This window comes from Lutra lutra, chromosome 1 (genome assembly GCF_902655055.1).
Source record: "Lutra lutra chromosome 1, mLutLut1.2, whole genome shotgun sequence".
NCBI classification, from domain to species: domain Eukaryota; kingdom Metazoa; phylum Chordata; class Mammalia; order Carnivora; family Mustelidae; genus Lutra; species Lutra lutra.
In genome coordinates, this window is record NC_062278.1 from 107,383,397 (window position 1) to 107,411,063 (window position 27,667).

The window sequence follows — 27,667 nt, forward strand, 5'->3', positions numbered from 1 at the left end:
TTTACTTGTTTTGTTCGTTTTTGTTTTCAGTGTTCTGGATGAGCACCACGTCCAGTCCCTCATCTTTCTTTTTCTTTCTTGGATTTTTCCCAGCCCCTCTGCAGATCTGTTACAGTTTGCCCTTCAGGCTTCCTTTAGAAACATCAAAAACTCTTTCTCAAAAGCAGATAACATTTTTCCTTAATAGTGAACAGCTATTAATATTGTACTACCCCTTCCCAGTTGACTCACAGTAAGGATTCAGAGTTTGAGCTAAGGGGAAACAGTGAAGAGATCATTTGATTCAGTAGTTCCTTTCTTTCCCCTCTGGGAGTAAGAAATGAACATCTGGAGAAATTGCAACCTACCCAAGGCCAAAGAGTTAAAGACAGAGACGAAATAAACCCAGAGTCCACTCTCACAGGCTGGTAATCACAAGTCCATTCTAGCGTACCATGTCCTGGGACAGCTGGTACCTTACGGTGTATAGATTGGCCCCTGGTACAGGCTTGAAGCTGGGGGTCGGAAGCCTGGCTCACTACCTGCCAGCTCTGAGATCCTGGGCAAGTTCACTGAACCTTTCTACCTCAGTTTCCTCCCCAGTACATGGACCGCACAACACTATCTACCACACAGGGCTGGGGCTCTTTTTCAGAATATTAGGCATTTAATTATCAGAGAAAGGCAAAACTACTCATTTTACTTTCAAGAAAATATAGTTTTAACAAGGAAGTGAATTTATATAAACTTGATAGCAACAACAGAATCTTAAAGATATTGACTAATAATGAACATGTCGATAATTAGCCAGCTTTTGAATTCTTCCTGCCTTCCAGGTACTGTTTAAATGAGTCCTTTCGTGCTGTCACAAAAGGGAGTATAGATTTTGAATGGGCCTCTAGCAAAAGTATTGTTTAAGGAAATATAGTGAGTAGATACATAGATTCTCTATAAATTAGAGCTGAAAGGTGAAGGATGAGCTTTCCCCAGACTAAGGAACAGATGAGAAGTCTCCTTGTAAAACAGCTCAGCTAGGCTCTCAGCTGGTTGTGGACAATGCAAGAAGAGAGGCCTCTCGGGGACCTGGGTGGCTCAGTGGGTTAAAGCCTCCATCTTCGGCTCAGGTCATGATCCCAGGATCCTGGGATCGATGGAGCCCCTCATCGATCGAGCCCCACATCGGGCTCTCTGCTCAGCAAGGAGCCTGCCTCCCCCCCTGCCCCTCTACCTGCCTCTCTGCCTACTTGTGATCTCTGTCAAACAAATAAATAAAATCTTAAAAAAAAAAAAAAAGAGGCGCCTCTCACTGGATTAACAGAAAGCAGTCAAGGTAAGGTGGTTTTTGTCATTCACAATGCCAAGCACAGAAACAGCAATTCAAAAATGTTCAATGAATGAAAGAAAATCAGGGATTATTGATCTTTTTCACTGATGTCCTCCCAAATCTGGCATATCCAGAAAGCAGGCTAACAAATAAAGGGCTGTTTGGGATACCAGTTTTGCATTCAGCTCTAAAATACACAGACAACCTTCAATTCCAAGTTCCTATTTGTTTCTTTTAAAATAGGATATCATTTCACTAGGCATCTAAATTGTTAGTATCCGCTATTACATATATTTGACCAGATACTCGTAGATATTTCTCATTTCAGTCAATATACAGAAGTAAAATATCGGTCCCCAGATTAAAATCAATCTGGTTATTTTCACCACACCACCAGAACTCTTTCTTCACATTTTCTCTATAATGTGGAATTGATCACTATGGCTGTTAATGCTACATCACATCCTTCTCTAGTTCCTCCCTGTGACGTCACTATGCCTGTGACGTCACACCTGCTGGACTTTGAGCTCTAGCTTTATTTGTCTTTGGGTCCCTAACACATCATACAGGATCTTTGTAAGGAGTAACCACTATTTCTAACCAAACTTCCTCTCACCATAAAACTTACTACTGCTTATAAAATGAACTGTGCTCTTTCCAACTCTTCTGTTGGTCTATAGTAAGTGTGGTATATTGTACAGTCTTTTATTTCATGACAATCTAAGGACAGAAAAATAACAATGACTCAAGGTGTATAGGTATGGACTGTGATCTTTTACGCTGAATGATGATGTCCTAATTTATAGATTTTGTCATGCATGAGACATGGGCTTGCTGAAATGCCTGGGCATGGACTTGGTGTCAACCCATATTGCTAGGACCACGAGTCAAATGGTTGATGTCAGGGTAGAAAAAGAATCCTCTGTTGATCAAGTTTGATGGAATATAACCCTGCTGCCACTGAGAATGTGATGGGAAGGATCCACAGCAGATCTGGGTGCTGCTTTAAAAACTTTACTATATACCGGGGGAGGAGTCAAGATGGCGGAGAAGTAGCAGGCTGAGACTACTTCGGGTAGCGGGAGATCAGCTAAATAGCTTATCTAAAGATTGCAAACACCTACAAATCCAACGGGAGATTGAAGAGAAGAAGAACAGCAATTCCAGAAACAGAAAATCAACCACTTTCTGCAAGGTAGGACTGGCGGAGAAGTGAATCCAAAGCGACGGGAAGATAGACCGCGGGGGGAGGGGCCGGCTCCCGGCGAGCGGCAGAGCAACGGAGCAAAATCAGGACTTTTGAAAGTCTGTTCCGCGGAGGGACATCGCTCCAGAGGCTTAACTGGGGTGAAGCCCAGGCGGGGTAAGCGCGGCCTCAGGTCCCGCAGGGTCGCAGAAGGATCGGGGGTGTCTGAGTGTCGCAGAGCTTACCGGTATTAGAACGGGGAAGCCGGCTACAGAGACAGAGCCGAGGAGTGACTCACAGCTCAGGGTTGCCTTGGACCGGTCGCAGGCTCGGTCAGCTCGGAGCGCGGCCAGAGGCAGGGTGACGGGAGTAATTGGGCGCTGTTCTCTGAGGACGCACTGAGGAGTGGGGCCCCGGGCTCTCGGCTCCTCCGGGCCGGAGACCGGGAGGCCGCCATCTTCATTCCCGTCCTCCGGACTCTACGGAAAGTGCTCAGGAAACAAAAGCTCCCGAAAGGAACCCGAGCGGATGACTCAGCGCGGCCCCGGGTAAGGGCGGTGCAACTCCGCCTGGGGCAAAGACGCTTGAGAATCACTACAACGGGCCCCTCCCCCAGAAGATCTACGGGAAACCCAGCCAGGACCAAGTTCACCTACCAAGGAGAACGGCGGAATTCCAGAAGAGAAGAAAGCAAAGCACGGAACTCATGGCTTTCTCCCCATGATTTTTTAGCCTTGCAGTTAATTTAATTTTTTTTTCTTTTTCAATTTTTTTTTCTTTTTCTCTTCTTCTGCTAAATTTTTTTTTAACTTTTACCGTTTTCTTTTTTTAACGTTTTTTAAATAGTTTATCTAATATATATATATTTTTTCCTCTTTTTATATTTTTTCTTTATCGGCTTTCTTTTTTTTAATAGTTTTTTTTTTCTTTCTTTCTGAACCCCTTTTTATCCCCTTTCTCCCCCCTCACAATTCAGGATCTCTTCTGATTTGGCTAAAGCATATTTTCCTGGGGTTGTTGCCACCCTTTTAGTATTTTACTTGCTCCTTCATAAACTCTTATCTGGACAAAATGACAAGGCGGAAAAATTCACAACAAAAAAAAGAACAAGAGGCAATACCAAAGGCTAGGGACCTAATCAATACAGACATTGGTAATATGTCAGATCCAGAGTTCAGAATGATGATTCTCAAGGTTCTAGCCGGGCTTGAAAAAGGCATGGAAGATATTAAAGCAACCCTCTCGGGAGATATAAAAGCCCTTTCTGGAGAAATAAAAGAACTAAAATCTAACCAAGTTGAAATCAAAAAAGCTATTAATGAGGTGCAATCAAAAATGGAGGCTCTCACTGCTAGGATAAATGAGGCAGAAGAAAGAATTAGCGATATAGAAGACCAAATGACAGAGAATAAAGAAGCTGAGCAAAAGAGGGACAAACAGCTACTGGACCACAAGGGGAGAATTCGAGAGATAAGTGACACCATAAGACGAAACAACATTAGAATAATTGGGATTCCAGAAGAAGAGGAAACAGAGAGGGGAGCAGAAGGTATATTGGAGAGAATTATTGGAGAGAATTTCCCCAATATGGCAAAGGGAACAAGCATCAAAATCCAGGAGGTTCAGAGAACCCCCCTCAAAATCAATAAGAATAGGTCTACACCCCGTCACCTAATAGTAAAATTTACAAGTCTTAGTGACAAAGAAAAGATCCTGAAAGCAGCCCGGGAAAAGAAGTCTGTAACGTACAATGGTAAAAATATTAGATTGGCAGCAGACTTATCCACAGAGACCTGGCAGGCCAGAAAGAGCTGGCATGATATATTCAGAGTACTAAATGAGAAAAACATGCAGCCAAGAATACTATATCCAGCTAGGCTATCATTGAAAATAGACGGAGAGATTAAAAGCTTCCAGGACAAACAAAAACTGAAAGAATTTGCAAATACCAAACCAGCTCTACAGGAAATATTGAAAGGGGTCCTCTAAGCAAAGAGAGACCCTCAAAGTAGTAGATCAGAAAGAAACAGAGACAATATACAATAACAGTCACCTTACAGGCAATACAATGGCACTAAATTCATATCTCTCAATACTTACCCTGAATGTTAATGGGCTAAATGTCCCAATCAAAAGACACAGGGTATCAGAATGGATAAAAAAACAAAAACCATCTATATGTTGCCTACAAGAAACTCATCTTACACCCGAAGACACCTCCAGGTTTAAAGTGAGGGGGTGGAAAAGAATTTACCATGCTAATGGACATCAGAAGAAAGCAGGAGTGGCAATCCTTATATCAGATCAATTAGATTTTAAGCCAAAGATTATAATAAGAGATGAGGAAGGACACTATATCATACTCAAAGGAACTGTCCAACAAGAAGATCTAACAATTTTAAATATCTATGCCCCTAACGTGGGAGCAGCCAACTATATAAACCAATTAATAACAAAATCAAAGAAACACATCGACAAGAATACAATAATAGTAGGGGATTTTAACACTCCCCTCACTGAAATGGACAGATCATCCAAGCAAAAGATCAACAAGGAAATCAAGGCCTTAAATGACACACTGGACCAGATGGACATCACAGATATATTCAGAACATTTCATCCCAAAGCAACAGAATACACATTCTTCTCTAGTGCACATGGAACGTTCTCCAGAATAGATCACATTCTTGGTCCTAAATCAAGTCTCAACCAGTATCAAAAGATTGGGATCATTCCCTGCATATTTTCAGACCACAATGCTCTAAAGCTAGAACTCAATCACAAGAGGAAATTTGGAAAGAACCCAAATACATGGAGACTAAACAGCATCCTTCTAAAGAATGAATGGGTCAACCAGGAAATCAAAGAAGAATTGAAAAAATTTATGGAAACAAATGATAATGAAAACACAACGGTTCAGAATCTGTGGGACACAACAAAGGCAGTCCTGAGAGGAAAATATATAGCGGTACAAGCCTTTCTCAAGAAACAAGAAAGGTCTCAGGTACACAACCTAACCCTACACCTAAAGGAGCTGGAGAAAGAACAAGAAAGAAACCCTAAACCCAGCAGGAGAAGAGAAATCATAAAGATCAGAGCAGAAATCAATGAAATAGAAACCAAAAAAAAACAATAGAACAAATCAACGAAACTAGGAGCTGGTTCTTTGAAAGAATTAATAAGATTGATAAACCCCTGGCCAGACTTATCAAAAAGAAAAGAGAGAGGACCCAAATAAATAAAATCATGAATGAAAGAGGAGAGATCACAACGAACACCAAAGAAATACAGACAATTATAAGAACATACTATGAGCAACTCTACGCCAACAAATTTGACAATCTGGAAGAAATGGATGCATTCCTAGAGACATATAAACTACCAAAACTGAACCAGGAAGAAATAGAAAGCCTGAACAGACCCATAACCAGTAAGGAGATTGAAACAGTCATCAAAAATCTCCAAACAAACAAAAGCCCAGGGCCAGACGGCTTCCCGGGGGAATTCTACCAAACATTTAAAGAAGAACTAATTCCTATTCTCCTGAAACTGTTCCAAAAAATAGCAATAGAAGGAAAACTTCCAAACTCATTTTATGAGGCCAGCATCACCTTGATCCCAAAACCAGACAAGGATCCCAACAAAAAAGAGAACTACAGACCAATATCCTTGATGAACACAGATGCAAAAATTCTCGCCAAAATACTAGCCAATAGGATTCAACAGTACGTTAAAAGGATTATTCACCACGACCAAGTGGGATTTATTCCAGGGCTGCAAGGCTGGTTCAACATCCGCAAATCAATCAATGTGATACAACACATTAATAAAAGAAAGAACAAGAACCGTATGATACTCTCCATAGATGCTGAAAAAGCATTTGACAAAGTACAGCATCCCTTCCTGACCAAAACTCTTCAAAGTGTAGGGATAGACGGCACATACCTCAATATTATCAAAGCCATCTATGAAAAACCCACTGCAAATATCATTCTCAATGGAGAAAAACTGAAAGCTTTTCCGCTAAGGTCAGGAACACGGCAGGGATATCTGTTATCACCACTGCTATTCAACATAGTACTAGAAGTCCTAGCCTCAGCAATCAGACAACAAAAGGAAATTAAAGGCATCCAAATCGGCAAAGAAGAAGTCAAACTATCACTCTTCGCAGATGATATGATACTCTATGTGGAAAACCCAAAAGACTCCACTCCAAAACTGCTAGAACTTGTACAGGAATTCAGTAAAGTGTCAGGATATAAAATCAATGCACAGAAATCAGTTGCATTTCTCTACACCAACAACAAGACAGAAGAAAGAGAAATTAAGGAGTCCATCCCATTTACAATTGCACCCAAAACTATAAGATACCTAGGAATAAACCTAACCAAAGAGACTAAGAATCTATACTCAGAAAACTATAAAGTACTCATGAAAGAAATTGAGGAAGACACAAAGAAATGGAAAAATGTTCCATGCTCCTGGATTGGAAGAATAAATATTGTGAAAATGTCTATGCTACCTAAAGCAATCTACACATTTAATGCAATTCCTATCAAAGTACCATCCATTTTTTTCAAAGAAATGGAACAAATAATCCTAAAATTTATATGGAACCAGAAAAGACCTCGAATAGCCAAAGGAATATTGAAAAAGAAAGCCAAAGTTGGTGGCATCACAATTCCGGACTTCAAGCTCTATTACGAAGCTGTCATCATCAAGACAGCATGGTACTGGCACAAAAACAGACACATAGATCAATGGAACAGAATAGAGAGCCCAGAAATGGACCCTCAACTCTATGGTCAACTCATCTTCGACAAAGCAGGAAAGAATGTCCAATGGAAAAAAGACAGCCTCTTCAATAAATGGTGTTGGGGAAATTGGACAGCCACATGCAGAAAAATGAAATTGGATCATTTCCGTACACCACACGTGAAAATAGACTCAAAATGGATGAAGGACCTCAATATGAGAAAGGAATCCATCAAAATCCTTGAGGAGAACACAGGCAGCAACCTCTTCGACCTCAGCCGCAGCAACATCTTCCTAGGAACATCGCCAAAGGCAAGGGAAGCAAGGGCAAAAATGAACTATTGGGATTTTATCAAGATCAAAAGCTTTTGCACAGCAAAGGAAACAGTGAACAAAACCAAAAGACAACTGACAGAATGGGAGAAGATATTTGCAAATGACATATCAGATAAAGGGCTAGTGTCCAAAATCTATAAAGAACTTAGCAAACTCAACACCCAAAGAACAAATAATCCAATCAAGAAATGGGCAGAGGACATGAACAGACATTTCTGCAAAGAAGACATCCAGATGGCCAACAGACACATGAAAAAGTGCTCCATATCACTCGGCATCAGGGAAATACAAATCAAAACCACCATGAGATATCACCTCACACCAGTCAGAATGGCTAAAATTAACAAGTCAGGAAATGACAGATGCTGGCGAGGATGAGGAGAAAGGGGAACCCTCCTACACTGTTGGTGGCAATGCAAGCTGGGGCAACCACTCTGGAAAACAGCATGGAGGTTCCTCAAAATGTCGAAAATAGAACTACCCTATGACCCTGCAATTGCACTGCTGGGTATTTACCCTAAAGATACAAACATAGTTATCCGAAGGGGCACGTGCACCCGAATGTTTATAGCAGCAATGTCTACAATAGCCAAACTATGGAAAGAACCTAGATGTCCATCTACAGACGAATGGATAAAGAAGATGTGGTATATATACACAATGGAATACTATGCAGCCATCAAAAGAAATGAAATCTTGCCATTTGCGACGACGTGGATGGAACTAGAGGGTATCATGCTTAGCGAAATAAGTCAATCGGAGAAAGACAACTATCATATGATCTCCCTGATATGAGGGAGAGGAGATGCAACATGGGGGGTCGAGGGGGTAGGAGAAGAGTAAATGAAACAAGATGGGATTGGGAGGGAGACAAACCATAAGTGACTCTTAATCTCACAAAACAAACTGAGGGTTGATGGGGGGAGGGGGTTGGGAGAGGGGGTGGGGTTATGGATATCGGGGAGGGTATGTGCTATGGTGAGTGTTGTGAAGTGTGTAAACCTGGCGATTCGCAGACCTGTACCCCTGGGGATAAAAATATATGTTTATAAAGCTGTAAAAAAAAAAAAAAAGAAAGAAAGGATGAATCCCCAAGTTTTGTAGCAACATGGACGGGACTGGAAGAGATTATGCTGAGTGAAATAAGTCAAGCAGAGAGAGTCAATTATCATATGGTTTCACTTATTTGTGGATCATAACAAATAGCATGGAGGACAAGGGGAGATGGAGAGAAGGGAGTTGAGGGAAATTGGAAGGGGAGGTGAACCATGAGAGACTATGGACTCTGAAAAACGATCTGAGAATTTTGAAGGGGTGGGGGGTGGGAGGTTGGGGGCACCAGGTGGTGGGTATTGTAGAGGGCACGGATTGCATGGAGCACTGGGTGTGGTGCAAAAATAATGAATACTGTTATGCTGAAAAAAATAAAAGAATTAAAAAAAAAAAAAACTTTACTATATACCAATATTTTGCTAAGGTTTAGACAAATTAGTTGTGTTCTAGTGCAGTAGCTTTCAAAGTCTGACCATGGCCCACAAGAAAAACATCAAAACATACATACACACATATTGGGATTTATAATAAATATGTATTTGATCTTGTCCTATATCTGGTACAGATCTAAGACTTGTAATTTCCTAAGTGATAAGAGCCATGAAGTTTTCTTTTGTTATTCATAACAAACCCCTTTCAACCCCACCAGAGTTTATGTTAATAAGGTAGCTTATGGGGGCTGGTTGCCAGGGGAACCAAGCACATGATTCTAATTCGAGAGTGGAAACTTTTCAGTTCTCTTGACCAACACCCTTTGGGGGCTGGGGGAAGGGGGCTGAAGACTGAATTCAACTACTAATGGCCAGTGGTTTAACCTGTCATGCCTATGTAATGAAGCCTCCAAAACACCCAAAAAGGGAGCCTCTGGGTTGGTGAGCACATAGAGATGGGGAGTAGGTGGCTTGCTCAGAGAGCACGGAAGCTCTATGTCCTTATACCTTTCCCTATGCATCTCTTCCATCTGGCTGTTCCTGAATTACATCCTTTTGAGATAAACTGGTAATCTAGTAAGTAAAATGTTTCTCTGAGTTCTCTGAGCCACTCTAGCAAATTAATCAAACCCAAGGAGGGTATAATGGGACACTGATCTATAGCAGGTTGGTCAAAAGCACCAGGGACAACCTGGACTTTTCAAATGGCGTCTGAAGGGGGTAGGGGAGCAATCTTATAGGACTGAGTCCTTAACTTGTGGGAAATGATTCTATCTCTAGGTAGACAGTGCCAGAATTTAGTTAATTGCTTGGTTGTGTTGTAAACACACACACACACACACACACACACACACACACCAGACATACATATAGCTGATATGACATACTCTATTTTTAAATTAGGCCATCCTTGTTGCATTCTCCTCTTCTTTATCTTTCAATGCTTGTGAACCCACTAAATTGAGTTCACGGTCACCATTGCCACCTGAACTTTGAAAATATCTTAGAGAGTGAAAAGAACACAGATTCTTCATGTGAAAGGTACATCTGGGTGGGAATCTCTGGCTTACTTTTTATTTAAAAGTGACCTTGGGCAAGACTTCTTTGCACCTTAGGTCTCTCTGTAAAAGAGGACTTACTGTATCTGTATCAGAGGGGTGTTGTGGTGATTTGAGGTAAGGAATTCAAGTACTTGGTACAAAGAAGCCTTGACAAATGGTATTTGAGGTTGGCTCTTTAATATCTTTGTGGGGATTAAAATGGGTAATGTCTGTAAAGCACCCAGGGACACTGACCTGCAGTAATTGCTGGGCAGTTCCTGTGTAATAGAGACCCCGTATTTCTCACTAGCTGGGAAGTGTTGGCCAAGTCACATAGGCTCCCTGGGCATCAATTTTCTTCTGTATAAAATGAGGGAGATGTGTGAATTGGTGATGAAACACCCCTCTGCTTATAATATCAAATACCAACACAGATACTATTGCTTCTGATTTTGAGATGAAAGCTGAAATGTAGCCACATTACTTTGGGGGAAAACTTTAAATTAAGCTTCCTCAAAGGTCTAGAAGGAAGACCATATTTAAATAAATGCTTGCTTTTTTCAAATATTGGGTCTTCTGCTCCTTTTATTTTGAATAATGAACCAAGAAAATTGACCACAGACCAACCAATTGCTGCTATGCTTTTTGTTAAAGATTCCTTAGGAGTCTCATGAATTATAGAATAATGCTTTTTGATTTTTTTAAAGATTTTATTTATCTGTTTGAGGGAGAGAGAGAGAATGAGAGCGCGAGTGTGTAGGGGGAGGGGTAGAGGGGGCAGGAGCGGGACAAGCGGACTCCATCCTGAGCATAGAGCCTGCCGTGGGATTTGATCCCACGACCTTGAGATTATGACCTGAGCCAAAACCAAGAGTTGGGTGCTTAACCAACTGAGCCACCTAGGGCCCCTAAAATGATGCCTTTTAAAGCAGAGCAACAAGTTCCTGTGGAATCATATCCTCTTTCTCTTCAGTCAACCCTGACATAGACTTGCCCCTAGGGTATCTCAAAGAGTGCATTTTCTCAGCCAGCTGGTGATTTAAAAGGGAATTGATCCAAAAATCACCTTACTGGAGGACTAATCAGGTGGAAAAGCCCCTCCCCATTTATGTTTATTTTGTTCTCAAGAAAAAGGGGTGGCTATGAAGGCAAGCAGCTGTCAACTGCTCTAGGCCCAACATCACTCCCCATACCCCCATCTCTACCCCAGTCTCTCCTGAGTTTCGAAATGACATCAACCAACATACAGGTCCTCTAGCAACAAACACGTAACCTAACTGTTTTCGTTACGTCTTCTCAACAAACATGTAACCTAAGTGTTTTGTTTCCCCCATATTTTGAAGAAAGTTGTGTTTCAAAATTGAGAGAACAGGCTAATTTCCTGGCTTGAAAGGAATTTTGTTTAAAAATTTTATTTCAGGGTCGCTGGGGTGGCTTAGTCAGTTGAGTGACCAACTCTTGGTTTCAGCTCAGGTCATGATCTCAGAATCATGAGATCAAGCCCCGCATTGGGCTACATGCTCAGTGGGGAGTCTGCTTGAGATTTTCTCTCCCTCTCCCTCTGCCCCTGCCTCTGCTCCACTGTGTGTATGCTCTCTCTCTCTCTCTCTCTCTCTGGAGAATATCTTTTTTTTCTTCTTTTGAGAATATCTTTTTAAAAGTATCAATCAACTTTTTAAAAATACCTACTTTTTAAAAAGTATCAGGGTGCCTGGGTGGCTCAGTGGGTTAAGCCACTGCCTTCGGCTCAGGTCATGATCTCAGGGTCCTGGGATCAAGTCCCACATCGGGCTCTCTGCTCAGCAGGGAGCCTGCTTCTCTCTCTCTCTCTCTCTCTGCCTACCTCTCTGCTTACTTGTGATCTCTGTCAAATAAATAAATAAAAATCTTAAAAAAAAAAAAGTATCAGTAGCTGGGGGCACCTGGATGGCTCAGTCACTCAAGTTTCCAACTCCTGGCTTGGGCTCAGGTCATGATCTCATGGGTGGTGGGATTAAGCCCTGGTTGGACTCTGCATTCAGCATATAGTCTGCTTTAGATTCTCTCCCTCTGCACCCCCTGTCCCTGCCACCTCTTGCATGCATGCACATGCACTAAAATAAATAAATGAACAAATCTTTTAAAAAAGAAAGTGTCAATAACTGGTTTTCAAGTGATTATTAAGGTTTTTTTGTTGTTTTTTGTTTTTTGTTTTTTTGTCCCCAAAGAAGAGAGAGCAACATTTGAACTGAATCAAATTAGATTTTCCCTACAGTTAAATTATTACACTTTATGCTTTTAGGGATGCTTGGAAAGCAATTTCAGTTCCAACTCTTTTAAAGTGATGGTACCTGGTAAATCAAGGTGAAAGTATCATTTATTGTTTTATCACATTTCTTTTTTTTTTTTTAAGATTTTATTTATTTATTTGTCATAGAGAGAGAAGCGAGAGTGAGCACAGGCAGACAGAGTGGCAGGCAGAGGCAGAGGGAGAAGCAGGCTCGCTGCCAAGCAAGGAGCCCGATGTAGGACTCGATCCCAGGATGCTGGGATCATGACCTGAGCCGAAGGCAGCTGCTTAACCAACTGAGCCACCCAGGCGTCCCTATCACATTTCTTTTAAAAAGAAGCTACTAGACCTTATTGTGAGAAAAAGTAAGGTAGATAAAGGCTGAACCATCCTCTTCATTTCCATATAAAGAGTGACCATTGCAAGTATTTATAGTTAAGCATTTTACAAAATTATAAATTAATCTTGAAAACCAGAGGTGAAGAGGTAGGACAAGTAAGAATTACTGAAAAATTACACAATGGTGGGGTGTAGGGAGGATAATGGGGGAAAAAGGAAAAAGAAAACTCTCCAAAGGCCATTCAACCTCCAGCCTCAGTCCAGTCCAAGGTGGTCTCAGAGACAGTCCCAGAGTGAAAAGCATCAGCCCTGGGAAGGGATGGCTCTGCCTTTTCCTTTCCATTGCTAGAACTTCGGGGGGGGGGGGAACCTTTTCTTTGTCATTTTTTTGTTTTTGTTTTCTCTTTTTTTGAGATCCAGGGAGTTCTGATGTGGAGAATAGGAAGAAGTTTTGAAAAACAGGACCACTTAGAGACTCTACCATGGGAACGATTGCTAGCTGGCTAGTCTGTCCTGTTTACGCACCATCTCACCAGCCCTTCCCAGCACATCTTTTCTTATTCTTTATTGCCACTGCCAGAAGAAGCCACTGCCTTTGGATAATAGGGCAGTCTTTCTTTCTTTCTTTTTTTTTTTTTTTTTCTTTTTAATGACAAGTATTTCCAGAAGGGTTAAGGAGCTGTCAGTCACTCATCATTCATGCACTGCTATGAATTAGCTCATTCAGATATTCTCCTACCTCTAGACCAGATCAGCTGTATTGTGTAGGCACTTCCAAGAGGGAGGGGAGAGGAGAGGAAGGTTTTAGCACATATTAGAGCCTTTTGGAGGAGAAGGGCAAGCTTGAGAAGACAGGCATGAGCAGTCCTGAGGCTTTGTGGGAATGAGAAATGAACAGAGACAGATAGGGGAATGGGTCCCAAATGTAAACTTTTCCTATTTAAAAAATTTTCCAGGGTCTCTTTTATCTAAGATCTTGAATTTCCCAGCCATTAGTAATTAGTTCAATGATCTTACTGGTTAAATTGGTTTTTAAAGACTGGACTAACACTCGAAAACAATGTTTATAATATTTTGTTTATGAGAAAAGTGTCTTTTTAAAAAAATGCAACATTGTTTTGACAATGATTTACAATGCTGTAGTTCTGTTTAAAGTATCAGAAATTGAGAAACATGTTGCAAGATACCTTTCTCCCTCTCCCAAACCAAGAAATGTGGCCAAGGACATTGAAGTTTCCTATATATTTGGAATTCTCTCAAGCTATTTGATTTCATGTGGTTTTAATTCTCAATGTATAACTGTCAATGTAACATTATTTTTGTGTGTCTGTAAATCTTAACTTGTAAATAAAATCACAAGTTTGAAAGGTATTTTTTAAAACCAATCTTTGATCCCTAACCTATTTCACAAGTAATTTCCACATAACCTCAAGGTCAGCTGGCTTATTCTCTTTGGTATGTGTGTTGGAGGAGAAAGCTACAGCTCATAGGTAGAGAAGGTGTGGGTTGCTGTTACAGACGTACGAAACCCTACAAATGTTGGACTCAAAATTTTTAAGTCCTCACTTTCTACTGTTTTTTTTTTTTTTTTTTTTTTCTGAGTGCTCTATATTAGCAAACAAATTCATCCAATTAGAAATCCATGATGGAAACCTCAAGGTATCTTCAATATCTTCTCTCCCTCTCTATTAAATCGGTCCCCTTTCTTCTCTGCCTTGATCTACTCCTCATTCATCACACTTTCTGAGACAGTCTAGTGTGTTCGAGGCACTGGGGAGGATATCTGGATTAACTGGTATAAGCTCTGCCCATCTCCCTTTTTCTGTCATTAGGAGGCTCTTAACACTGGAGTTACACCTAGACTGTGACACCTGCTGGCAGCGGGTCCATCTACCTGCCTTCTTCTAGTCTACTCTTCATTGCCATACCAGAGTCATCTTTCTAATACATAGAAGTCCTTCCTGGCAACAACTTCTAACCAAAGCCTTCAGCAACCTGTTCTGGTCTACCTCTCTGGCTTTCTCGAACCATTCCCAGAATAGCCTATACCCCTTCAGATTTTTGATACTTTATATCCTTCCCCATCTTGACTGCCTTTCTCTGTCTTATCCAACTTTCAAAGTTGTATTTATTTTTCAAAGCTAAGTTCAAATGCCATCTCCTTTATAAAAATATCCCCAATATTGTTGTTATGAACTGTTCCTTCTTCTGCCTTCTAACATGTTATAATCCTTTTAGCAAAGGTATGTCATTCTCCTCTACATTATAAATTATTTGAAATATATAGTTTCCCTCATGAAACTTGTAAGTTTCCTGAGTTCAGGCCCCATGTTAGAATTGTTTCCATATGACCCATAGCAATTGTTTTAATATATAGTAAATAGAGCAGAATACGACACCCAGATTGGACCAATGAAATGTTTTAGTCAACAGTGGTCTTAACTGTTATTCTGTCCTTTGTCATATAGCTCCCTCAATGAAAGTACATTCTCATAGATTAATGTAATCACACACTTACTTCACTTAGTTCTGGACTGTATTAGCCTAAGAGATCTATATCTACCTTAATGAGCTCTCTTCATCCCGAGTCTTTATGACATATGAATATAGCCTCTAGGCAAGTGTGGCCCAAAATGCAATCCTTATACCACCTGCATTCTAGTTACCAAATTAAAAATATTGAATTTGAAAGTTAAAAATTCAGATTCCTGGACCATACTCTAGCTCTCCTGAATCACAATCTGAGGGTAGATCTTGAGAATCTGCATTATTAATAAGATGCTCAGGGCTACAATCCATAGGAAACCCTGATAATCTCCATTCTAGAAATTCCTCAGAAAGCTTAGTTGGGGGCTGCCTCAAAGACTTTGTAGATTCTCTCAATGACCAGATTTCAAGCATCACAGAGGGTGAACCCTGAAATGTGCTTACAGTTTATATAGTTCTCCTGTTGAGAATCAGAGGTAAATGAAAGCTCTGGGGACTCAAAGGAGTGAGAAAGCAAGGAACTGAATTTGGACCTGATCTGCTATCATTTGGCAAAACAGTACATATTCAAGATCAGGAGAAGCTATTCAATTTAAGACCCGGGCCTGACCTCCCTTCAGCCACTGTTCATTTTTTACACAGAACATTTTATCTATAAACATGGGATTAAATGGGAAACTAAAATTACAAAGAACCCGCTGTATGTGAGGCATCATGCTAGGTGCTCCCCACATATTTCTCATGTTTTAAATATTTTTATTTTGATTTGTTAACATTATCATTATTATTGAAGTCATGTAGTTCTCATTTAATCAGTCACCTGTGGGGTGGCTTTATCCCCATTTTGCAGAAGAGGAATTTAGAATATGAGAGATTAAGTAAACTGGTAGCTAGATTAAGTAACTAATAGGTTATAGGTAAATAGATTAAGTTAGATAGATAAGTAAACTGTTAGATTAAATAAACTACGAGTTTCAAATCCCGGTTCCACCATTTACTAGTTGTGTGACCCTAAGGGAAGGTCACTTAACTTCTCAGGGTCTCAACAGCATCACGGATAAAACAAGGGAAACATCAGCTTCCTCATCTTCTTCCTCAAGGTATTGAGGATTTGGGATGAAATCAGGTACATACAGCATGCAGCATAATGTCTGGGCCTCGCCAGTGTTAGCAGCCTCTCCCTTACCTTCTCATTCTCTAACTTACAGAATTGTTTTTTTTTTTTTTTTTTTTAATTTTTATGGAGGAGGCTGTTTGCTTGCCAGCCTAAAAAGGCCTCTGCTATGCTAAGCCACACTAACAGGTGCCCAGCAACAGTTTGTGGTGCTCACAGCCAGTAGCTCGGCCTTTATCCTGAGGGTTCACATTCATGAAAAAGGAATTTTCATCAGCGTCTGGCCTCTTTCCAGCTCTGAAGAAGCTGTGATGCAAACAGCCTGGAAAAGCAGCCCTTGTGAGTCATGCTTCCAGGTTCCAGCTTCCAGCTGGTGATGTAAAGGACCCAAATCAGCCACATCACCACTGCCAGCAACCACCGCAAATCCCCACGGCTGGGCTTTCCCAGACCTCGTCGGGGAGTCTAGTGCAGGGGTGCACAGCTGCCAGACGGCTCCAGAGCCGCAGCCCATTTGTCAGGTTGAGTGTGCATCCCTTCCGACAAGAAAAGCCGGGAGTACCCCACCTGAGAAGACGGAACGCCTTTTTTGGAAATGAGTTCTCTGATGACGATAAAATCATAGCTTGATTTGGTTGCATGATTTTGTTGTATGTAGTGACTATCAGTGAGTCTAGGGGCAATCACGAGTGGCTTTGGTTTATTTATTTATTTATTTATTTTGGTCTGTGAGCATTTACCCAAGGAAAGCAAGGCGTGGCATTTACCACAGTGTTATGATCTGCGTTGTGCTTTCATTTTGTCTTTACATTCTATGTCAAAGGTCAAGGATGTCTGATTGTCCCCAGAGTCAGAGGTTATGCATTTTGGTTCTCTGTCCTGGACAGTGGCCACAAAACACAAGCAACAATGATTGTTCTTTTTTTTTTTTTTTAAAGATTTTATTTATTTATTTGACAGAGAGAGATCACAAGTAGACAGAGAGGAAGGCAGAGAGAGAGAGAGAGAGGGAAGCAGGCTTCTCGCTGAGCAGAGAGCCCGACGTGGGACTCGATCCCAGGACCCTGAGATCATGACCTGAGCCGAAGGCAGCGGCTTAACCCACTGAGCCACCCAGGCGCCCCAACAATGATTGTTCTTGGTGTTAGCCAACCTCCTTGCCCCTCCTTTCAATAAACCATGAGTCACACAGACATAAATTGAAACCTTTTTTCTAACCTACTCTTTTTTTTTTAACCAGTTTTCTTACATATTTTGGAATGACGATTTCCCTGGTTATACTACCTACCTTGTCAAATGCTGATGGAATTTATTGGTCCTGAATTGATTTTTAAGTCTAGGATTTGGGGATTAATTCATAAACCCTCTTCCTTCCTACTCATGGTCATTCATGACTATATGGATTCTGCTCACACTTCTCATAGCCTTGGCTTTTAGAAGTAGAAGTCTGACCAGCCTCTGTTTGCCAAATTGAGGAAGTCTGGAAGACAATTCCTACTCTGCTTCCTCCACTGCCTTGACTGTTAACATAACGTTGTTGCAGGAAAAGCCCTTCATTAAATACACAAGTGAGGTAACAATAAGGAAAAAAAAAAACAACAAAAGCCCAGGACAATTGTAACATGGGCTTGCATTGGCTTACCAATACCTATGCTATTGGTGATCTGCCTAACTATGAGGCAGCCAGCATCCTAGAAGGATGGGCTTAGAATCTGAATTAAATAAGCAGCACGGGCAAAGGGAAGAAACCAAAAATTCTAGTGGCCAGAGCTTCTTGGATTCTACCTAACATTTTCCAACTCTGTAGGCCTCTGGTTCTTCCCCTGCCCTAGTTCCTGCATTGTCTATTTTTACCAATATATAAAATCAAAGTAAATAATAAATGTAGCTTATGGAAACCTTTCATCTTAAACATCCTAAGGTCTTCCCTGAGAAAAGGTGCCTTACACTTACTGACTATATTTTCCTTTTTTTTTTTTTCAACAAATAAAACAAAAGCGCTCATATTTATTGTTCACACTTACTGAAATAACTCACTCAATTTTGGATTCTTTTGTATGAGAACCTCCATGTACACATAACCCTTCTGGCATCTTTGTAAATTGTGTAGGCCATAAATACGTTGTTTAAAGATGAGGCAAGGAAAATCACAGAGCAGGGAGGTAAGTTCAAATCACACTGTGGGTTAATAGCAACAGCATGTAAGTTCAGGGGCTGGACCTGAGCTTTGGTGCACTTGACCTAGCTCTCACCTTCAGAGATGAGATTCTCGGAAGCCCAGGGTACAGAGATGGTAGGGTGGTGCTCAGTTTTGAAGGTGATCACAGTTAAGCCCTTTTTATGTCGTGCAATAATTCCGCAAACTTCATGGATGTCAAGTCTGACAAAGCTTCATTACATTTGCCCATTTCAAAAAACTGCTCGTTACTCTTTAAAATGGCTGATCACAACTGTGTGAAACTGCAGAGTGTTACCTAACTCTGGAAGACACGGTAAAGCAATTTCTCCCACCGCAGGGGATTCTGAAACATTACAGCAATGTTCTCATCTGCCTAAACAGACAGAAGATTGCAGCTTGTTAAGAAAAGTCTGCTGGGAACTCCACTTCCCACCTTATTTATGTCTCAAGGAAGAAAAGTCGGAGACCCCCTTTCTGCCTGACTCCATCATGGGCAGTGGAATACCTGTGGGGTCCTCTATTCAGACCACGAGGCACAGAAGCAGAGTCCAAACTGTTGCTAAAGTGCGTGTAACCCAGGGTCCACTGGCGTCTGCCTTCAGAACATTCTGTCAGTCAGATACTCACCTTTTAGGGAGGCAGGAGGAAAGGAACCCCTTCTAGGGTTGCTTTTACGGCAACACATTTTTTATTTGGGCATTTAAATATAATGTTACTTTACAATTATACGGTGCTTGGCACTTTTCAAATTTCCGTTTGCTGCTCAAAATTAGTTTCAGGTAATAGCTATTGTTATCCCCATTTTTACAGATGAGAAATGGAGGCTTAAAGTGGCTTCTGTGGCTTCCAGGCAGGTGTGCCTGATTCCAAAGTTTATGCTTTCTTTTTTTTAACTTTGATTTTGAAATAATTATGGATTCCCGTAAGGCCGCAAAGAAACATACAAGGAAGTCTCATGTACTCTTCCCCCACTTCCTCTAATTTTAATATCTTACACAACTAGAATATAGTACTAAAAGCAAGAAAATGATGTTCACACAATCTACAGAGTTTATTCAGAGTTCACCAGTGGTGCATGCATGCGAGTGTGTGTGGCTGTATGCAATTCAGCCATGGTTTTTTGCACATAAACCACACACTGTCCTAGCAATTTTAAATATGAGTCAGAGTATAGGAATGCACAAAATGACTTTTTTCTTAATAACATAGTATCTACCAACAATTACATCCATGACCAGTTTTTCTAGTTGCAATTAATAAGAAAGAAAATGAAGAAGTCCTACCAACCTCAGCTCTTAAAAGCACGAGTCTGTGCTACGTGCCGTTATGGCCACATCACCTGGAGGTATGATAGGTATGGGATAGGGGAATTTCATTTATTGGTAATTATGGCAGCAATATTCGCATATGTCAGAAATCTCAAGTCATAAAAGAAAAGGTGATCTTACCTTGACTTCAAATTTAGTCTTGTCATCTTCCTTTTCCAATGTCCTTGTATAAGTTTCCTCAGATGTCCTCTGAAGAGGAGCTAGAGAAAGAAAACAAGCCATTATTGGCAACTCAGCTTAAAAATACCCCAGAGCGTGTAGCCTGGCTTGGATGAGCAGCTGGACGGGGTTGGGCCAACTAAAAAACAAAGCTTAATTGAGCTACTCTGATGATTTCCGAGGTGTGAGATGAAATTGGAGGTGAAAGAGAGATGCAGAAAAGAAATAGCCTTTGACCCCAGGCATTTAACATTTGATCCGAAGAGATAAAAATCACACACAACACCACATGAAACATTAAACTACAACAAATCAGTAAACATAATGTGGTAAAAATGAGAAAATTTCCATCATTCCCATTTTCAAGTCTCGGTAAAAAGGTCACTTTCTTCAGGAAGTCTCCCTTGACATTCAGACTTCATGGATTCTTTTATGCACCGCTGCTTTAGCATTTATCTTTGTACTGTATGAAATGCAGTTGATGTTGCTCTTGGATTAGAAGACCAGATCAATTCTAGAGACCACATTTATTGAATATATCCTTTTTATTATACAAGTAGCTAATTTGTGCTTACCATAGACAATTTTAAAAAATACTAAAATCTTACCACTTACACATAACTATTTCCTTACAATCTTCTTTAATAAAGTGTTCTCTCTCCCTGTCTGTACACACACACACACACACACACACACACACACACACGCAACCACCCCAACCCACACTCACATAATCATACTATGATTATATAAGAGGATGTCTATGCCTGCCCCAGCCAGAAACTATTGCTAATTTAACAGTTGGATTCCCAAACTGATGGAACCACATTTATTAGTGGATGAGACAACTATGTGAAGAATGAGTTAGCTTAGTCAGGATGGAACTGGGCTCTCTTGCTCTTGCTTTCTCTGTCACTCTGTCATTTTCCCCTCCTTTCCACAGAGCTCTTGGGACACCTGGGAGATATCTTTTCTTCAGGCCTCCAAGGCCATTTGGCAGTAAGAATGGGACTTGGGGAGGAAAAGCCCTGGTTAGACCTTGAGACTTTCTAACCTAGCATTACCAGAGGGCTGCACTGGGGATGATGGCTGCAAGGCTAAAAAGTAAGTGGTACTTTGAGTTCCTGTCACTGTCAACACCCTTGTGAATACAGTTCCCTTGGAAAATTCATAGCATACCTGTGAACGACCTAAGAACGACCTAGGTCCCATGGCCAAAATGCCATCCACCTAATGCCCCCAACATAGCACCCTGATTCTTATCTGTGGTGAACAGTGGCCTGCAGAAATTCCTCCCAACCCTCAGGTTCTCTGAGTCAACTGGAATCTGCTTGGGCTTTCTATGGACTTTTTCATAGATATTATTGAAATCTGTAGTGAAGTGTCCTGTTTGCTGCCCCTGGTTATATGATCCCTAAAGCTACTTCATAACAATCAACAATCCTTTGGGCATCCCTGTAAGCTGAGCAATTCCAGGCATAATAACTAGATGCTAGGAGTGCATACATTATAGCTGGCAACACCCACAACTGAGAAGCACCACCCTGCCCACTCTAAGAGCAGTAATGAAGTTCAAGGCTGGGGCGAGCAGCCACATGGCCAGCATTCAAGTCTTGCTCCTCCATGTAAAAGACACATATTCTCGGAGTAATCTCTGTGCCTTAGCTGCTTCATCTGTGAAGTGTGGAATAACGAGAAAGCCTACAGTACAGGCTTGTTATAATGGCTTAATGAGTTAATGTGTGCAAAGTGTTTAGATCATGGTAAATAGTATATTTTAGCTATTATTATAACCACAAAAGAATTTTTTTGCATTCCTTATAAACTTAGGAGAAAATGTTGTACCCAAGGTCCCCAGCAAACAAGAGTCAGAGCCAAGATTCCAGCTCCCTCACGTTCCTTACACTGTGAAATATAATGGTTTCTCTTGGGACAGACTCCGTTACTAAGGAACTGGATAAATGTGTTTGAAAATCCTGTTAGTGACTTGCCTGAATCCATACTCAGTGGTTAGTATCCAAAACAAAAGTGCAGAATTGTTCTGTAAAATGAGCAAGATGTCTGGCCAAAGTCAATGATACTTGTTCAGACGTGACAAAGATCTGCTTATGCTAGAAGGGTCATTGTCCATTATAAGATCTTGTAAAAAAAAAAAAAAAAGAAATGAGAAACAAGCTATCATTCCTGCTTTATTTACTTGTAACAAACATATATCCCTTAAAACAATGACAGTGGAAACATCATAGAAGTGAACATAATTTAGTTTTGGGAACGAGCCCTAAATGAAAATTAAGGAAAACCAAGTCCTATTTCTAGCCATCCAAAAAGATGTCTCTATGTGTGTGAAAATCTATTTGTATTTGTCAGTAGGATGTGTGCATAAGTGCATTGAGTGTGCATAGTGGTGTGCATTGAGTATGTGTGCGTGTGTGTGTGTGTGTGTGTGTGCGCGCACAAAAATTCAAGTAAAATGCACTACACTGTTATCAAGGCTCGCTTCTAAAAATTGCAATATGTGATGGGAGATAGGGGACTGTAAACCAAACAAAATGGAGAATTACCAAGACCCCATAATTTACAGATAAATAAAAGCCAAAAGAATTCATTGTCATCTGATTTACACAAGAAATGCATAGGAAATTCTTCAGCCTGAGAAGAATGACACAGTGGTAATTCAGATCTATTATAAAGAATAAAAAGAACACTGGAAATGATTGAAAAAGAGAGTAGATGTAAAAGATGAAATATAAAATATAAGACTATACATAAGCATATATCTGAGAAAAACAATGCAAACAGGTATGATAAAAAGCCAATAAAAGAATTAAAAGAGAACACTAAAAAAAAAAAAAATTGCTAACCCAAAAGAAGGCAGAAAAGGAGGAACAGAGGGAAAAAATGAGAAAATAAACAAATAATGAAATTATTACTCTAAATCCAACTATATCAATAATTGTATTGTATGTAAATGGACTAAATACTCCAATCGGAAACAGAATATGTTAAAAAGTCAAGATCCAATTGGGGTGCTTGGGTGGCTCAGTTAAGTATCTGCTTTGTACTTGGGTCATGATCTCAGGGTCCTAGGATTGGGCCCTGAGCCCTGCAAGGGGCTCGCTTCTCAGTGGGGAGCCTGCTTCTCCCTCTCCCCATCTCCACCTGCGCACTCTTTTGTGTGTCCTCTCTCTCTCAAATAAAATCTTAAAAAAAAAAAAAAGTCAAGACCCAATTATATGCTGCTTACAAGAGATACACTTTGAAAACAAAGAAATACAAAAATGGAAAAAATATATTATCCAAACACCAATCATAAGAAAGCTGGCATGCTGTGTTAATATCAGACAAAATAGACATCAGGACAAGGAGTATTACTAAAGATCCGGAGGGAAGAAGAGATGTTTCCTAATTGGAAGAGGGCCAGAATATCTGGAAGACATAACAATTATGGACATGTATATTCTTAATAACAGAGTTTCAAATAACAGAGTAACAAATAACATATATAAGGTATCCAAGAGTAGTTTATCCCAGGAATGTACAATTGTTTTAACATTTGAAAATAAATCATTGTAATCCACCATTTTAACAAATAAAAGAGAAAAATTATATAATCATTTCAATAGATGCACCAAAAAGAGCATCTGAAAAAGTCAACAGTGATTTATGATGAAAACTCTGATCAAACTAGGAAGAGAAAGGAACTTCCTCAATCTGAAAAAAGGCCTCTGTGAAAAACTTACTGTTAACATCATACTTTAAGGTAAAAAAAGGAACTCTTTGTCTTAATATGGGGAAAAGGCACGGATGTCTGCTCTCACCACTTCTATTCAACATTTTATCAGATGTCTCAGCCATTATAATAAGGTGAGGGAGGAAAAAGCATATTGAAACAGAAGAAGTAAAATGCCCCTATTGACAGATGGCCTGATTATATTTTATACAGATATATATCCCTATTGGTAGTTAAATATGGTAAATTCTATTTACTATAATTTAAACAAACAAACAAACAAACATGAAATGCCTAAGACCTTAACACTCAAAACTATTATACTGCCAAATACCATATGATTTCATTTGTATGTGAAATTTAGGAAACAAAACAAATGAAGAAAGGGGAAAAAAAGAGAGAGAGAGGGAAACCAAGAAACAGACTCAACTATAGAGAACAAATTGACGGTTACCAGAGGGGAGGTAGGCAGGGCACAGGTTAACCTGGTGACAGGGCTTAAGGTGTGCACTTGTGATGAGCACGGGGTGACATATGGAAGTGTTGAATCACTATATTGCACACCTGAAACTGATATTACACTGTATGTTGACTAACTGGTACTTAAATAAAAACTTTTAAAAAAGAGCAAACCAAGACCAAAACCAAAAAACTTCTATACTGCCAAGTGAAATTATACAATGCCTAAATAAATGGAGAGTTATAACATTTATGAATTGTAAGACTCAATCCTGGTATGATAATAGTTCTCCCCAAATTGATCTATAAATCAGTGCAACCTCAAGCAGAATCTCAGCAGAAACTTGAACGTGATTCTGAAATTTATATGGAAATGAAAAGGACCTAAAAAGCCAAAGTAATCTTGAAAAAGAACAAAGCTGGAAGACTTACACTACCTTTCTCAAGACTTACTATTAAGCTCTCATAATCAAGACCAAGCAGGACTGGTGTAAGGACTTATCTATTGTTTTTATCTTTACAAAGAACCAACTTTACCACTGGTCTGATAATAGAATTTTGTGAGGATTTTAAAGGTCTTTAATGGAGTCTATCTCATGCTGATGTTATTTGCACATTTATATTATTCCTATTCTAGACTATGAGTGTCTCCTTGTACACAGGCATTCCGTTTTCTCTCTCTAAAGTCTTCAATACCTGTACGATTCCACACTGTAGTTTATTTTAAATAATATTTGTCAAAACAACAACCATTATGCATCTTAAACAAGCACAATTTCAACCCTCATGAGTACTGATGAAACATAAGGGCACAAAGCTTCCTCTCCCCAAATAACCTACCCAAGATGCAGGGCTGGCTGGTTTTCGGCGACACCCATTTTGGGGACGACTCAGGGTGGGGGGCCACGGGTTGCACTGGGCGAGTCTGTCTGGCTGCCAGTTTCATCAGACTCATTTGCCTCTTGTGAAATATTTCCTGTACATCGCTCAGCTTCTGCAGGACTTCCTGGGCTCTGGCCTGCAGGAACAAAAGCAAATCATGACCAGGTCTCTCTGTACTCAGCCTGATGACATGAAGATTTCCCTTTCTCCCTTCTTCCCCATCCCCCAAACTCACTTCCTTCAGGTGACCCTTCCATCCACACACAAGTCGTGGCACAGCTCAGCCTGCACCAGAATTGTGATTCTGCAAGTCTGCATCTCTCATCTGATGGACAAAGATCATATCCTTTTTCACTACTGTATCTCCCTGCCTAGGACACTGCCTAGCACAGAGTAGTGCTCAGTAAATATAAATGGAGCAGATAAATGTTCACAAAGCCATGTCCATTAGTAGAAGAGGATGCCACAGACCATGAATAAAGGATATTGGGCCAATTTATAGAACAGGAGGGTTTCAAAGGAAGAGGTGTGTACCCTGAATAAAGGCCCCTGGCTCAGAAAAGAGTTTACGTGTTCTGGGGGGAAACAGCTGGCTACATACTGAGGCAGGATCAAGGGAACCCCAAATACTCAAAAGAGAAACATTTAAGTTTTATTCTGTGGGACCCCTTCTCTATACCTGAGTAATAAAGAAGTAAACTGAAAAAATACCAAGGGAAAGATGAAACTCACTGACATTCCCGTAACTGACTGTATGTTCTAAGGCAAAGGTTCAAGAGAATAAGAAACAAGGCCCGGAAGTCTTCAAGCTTCACCAAGGCCTAAATTCACCTGAATACATTTTTTCTGGCCTTGCTTCCAACATGACATCCATCTACCTCTGGCGGGTCAAAGGCAGTGGGTCGTCTTTTCTTCATCATGCCAACTCAGACGGATGTCAGACATCTCACATCTAACATCTGCCTCCTGGATGATTTTAGCCACCAAGGAAAGGACCCCAAATCAGAAGAGCTCAACCATCACAATCCATGCAGGGTGCTCTGAGGATGCCTCATTCCGAAAGTACAGGTTTAGCACACACTCAGGGAGGTTGCCACCTTTCACAACTAGTGAAGTAAATGTGTCTTTTTTTCTGCTGGCCATCTTCTGGAAAGAGCCAAGAGCCCAGAGCCCTGAGGGAGGACTACTGAGTCAGCTACGGAACAACCATTTCCCTTCAGCCTGAGGGTCCCATCAAGGCTGATCCCTCCTCCAACATCTAGTACTGGTCTCAGTCCTTGTAGAGTCTGAGTACAGACCTGGATGGTCTGACGCAGCAACCACTAGCCACATGAGGCTACCGAGCCCCCAAAATGCAGCTGTTCTGAACTGCGCTGTGCCATCAGTGTAAAACACACACTGGATTTTGAGGACTTAGAATGAAAAAAGAATGTAAAATATCTCATTAGTAACTTCTGATATTGATTATATATTGAAACAGTATTTTGGATTTTGGTTAAATAAAACATCATTAAAACTGATATCACATGGATTTTTTTTTCACTTTTTTCAATTTTTCCAGACCAAACCTTAAGAAATCTTAAGTCACATATACAGCTGGCATTATATTTCTACTGAACAGTGTTGGTCTGGATTAGGGGTTAGCAAAATTTTTCTGTAAAGGACCAAAGAGTAAATATTTCAGAATTTGCAGACCATCTGGTTTCTGTTACAACTACTGACCTCTTTGTAGCATTAAAGCAGTCATAGACAACATACACTACATAAATGAATGAGTGTGGTTGTGTTCTGATAAAACTTTGTAAAAGTAGGTGGCAAGAAGTTTTCAGGCACAGGCTATAGTTTGCAACCCCTAGTCTAGATTAAGGTGGGGCTTATGTTTAAAAGGTCTGATAGGAGGAATTTGAGAGACAGGGCAGGGGGTGGTGGGAGTAAAGAGGGAAAAAATGAAGCAAGATGGGATCATGAGGGAGACAAACCATAAGAGACTCTTAGTCTCACAAAACAAACTGAGGGCTGCTGGGGGGTTGGAGGCTAAGGATAGGGTGGCTGGGTTTTTGGCATTGGGGACGGTATGTGCTATGGTGAATGCTGTGAAAAGTGTAAGCCTGATGATTCACAGACCTGTACCCCTGGGGCAAATAATACATTATATGTTAATTTTAAAAATGCTAAGGTGGCAAAAAAAAATTTTTTTTAAGAAAAAAAAAAAGCTCTCTTTAAGGAATGTGCCTCTGGCCTCAGGAAGCTCAGCTGTACAGTGGACTAGAGGTTCTGACAATACAGCTATAAGTCCAGATCCCAAAAAGAAACCAAATCTCCTATGTTAGGATTAAGCAATGTCAGTTTGTGTTTCTGGGGTGATAGTGATGAAACTTGGTGGCTAGCCCAATGATAAGCTAGAACACTGAGTCACAGGTGTTAACTGCTACACAAATATCAAGAAATCTGACTGAAAGAATGACTGTTGAATTAGTGGTATATGGTGTACAGCCCTGATGTGAGATCAGTGCCACATGCTGGAGCCCCCTGGCCCACCATTTGGATTTAACAGGATTTGAATCACCTTTGCCCTTTTGTATCTCTCCCTTAAGGTCCCAGAATGAACCCTGGAAAT

The 27,667-nt window shown here is 40.5% G+C and overlaps 1 protein-coding gene across 5 annotated transcripts in view; it reads right to left on the reverse strand.

Annotated features, from left to right (window-relative positions):
- Positions 1-27,667, reverse strand: part of MCF2L2 (MCF.2 cell line derived transforming sequence-like 2) — a 259,359-nt gene that overhangs the window by 97,072 nt on the left and 134,620 nt on the right. For all 5 annotated transcript variants that reach the window (XM_047731452.1, XM_047731445.1, XM_047731474.1 and 2 more), the window contains 2 exons: positions 25,009-25,186; positions 19,941-20,020 (listed from right to left, as the gene is read on the reverse strand). In XM_047731452.1, the coding sequence (XP_047587408.1) occupies positions 19,941-20,020; positions 25,009-25,186 (258 nt within the window). The remainder of the gene's footprint in view (positions 1-19,940; positions 20,021-25,008; positions 25,187-27,667) is intronic.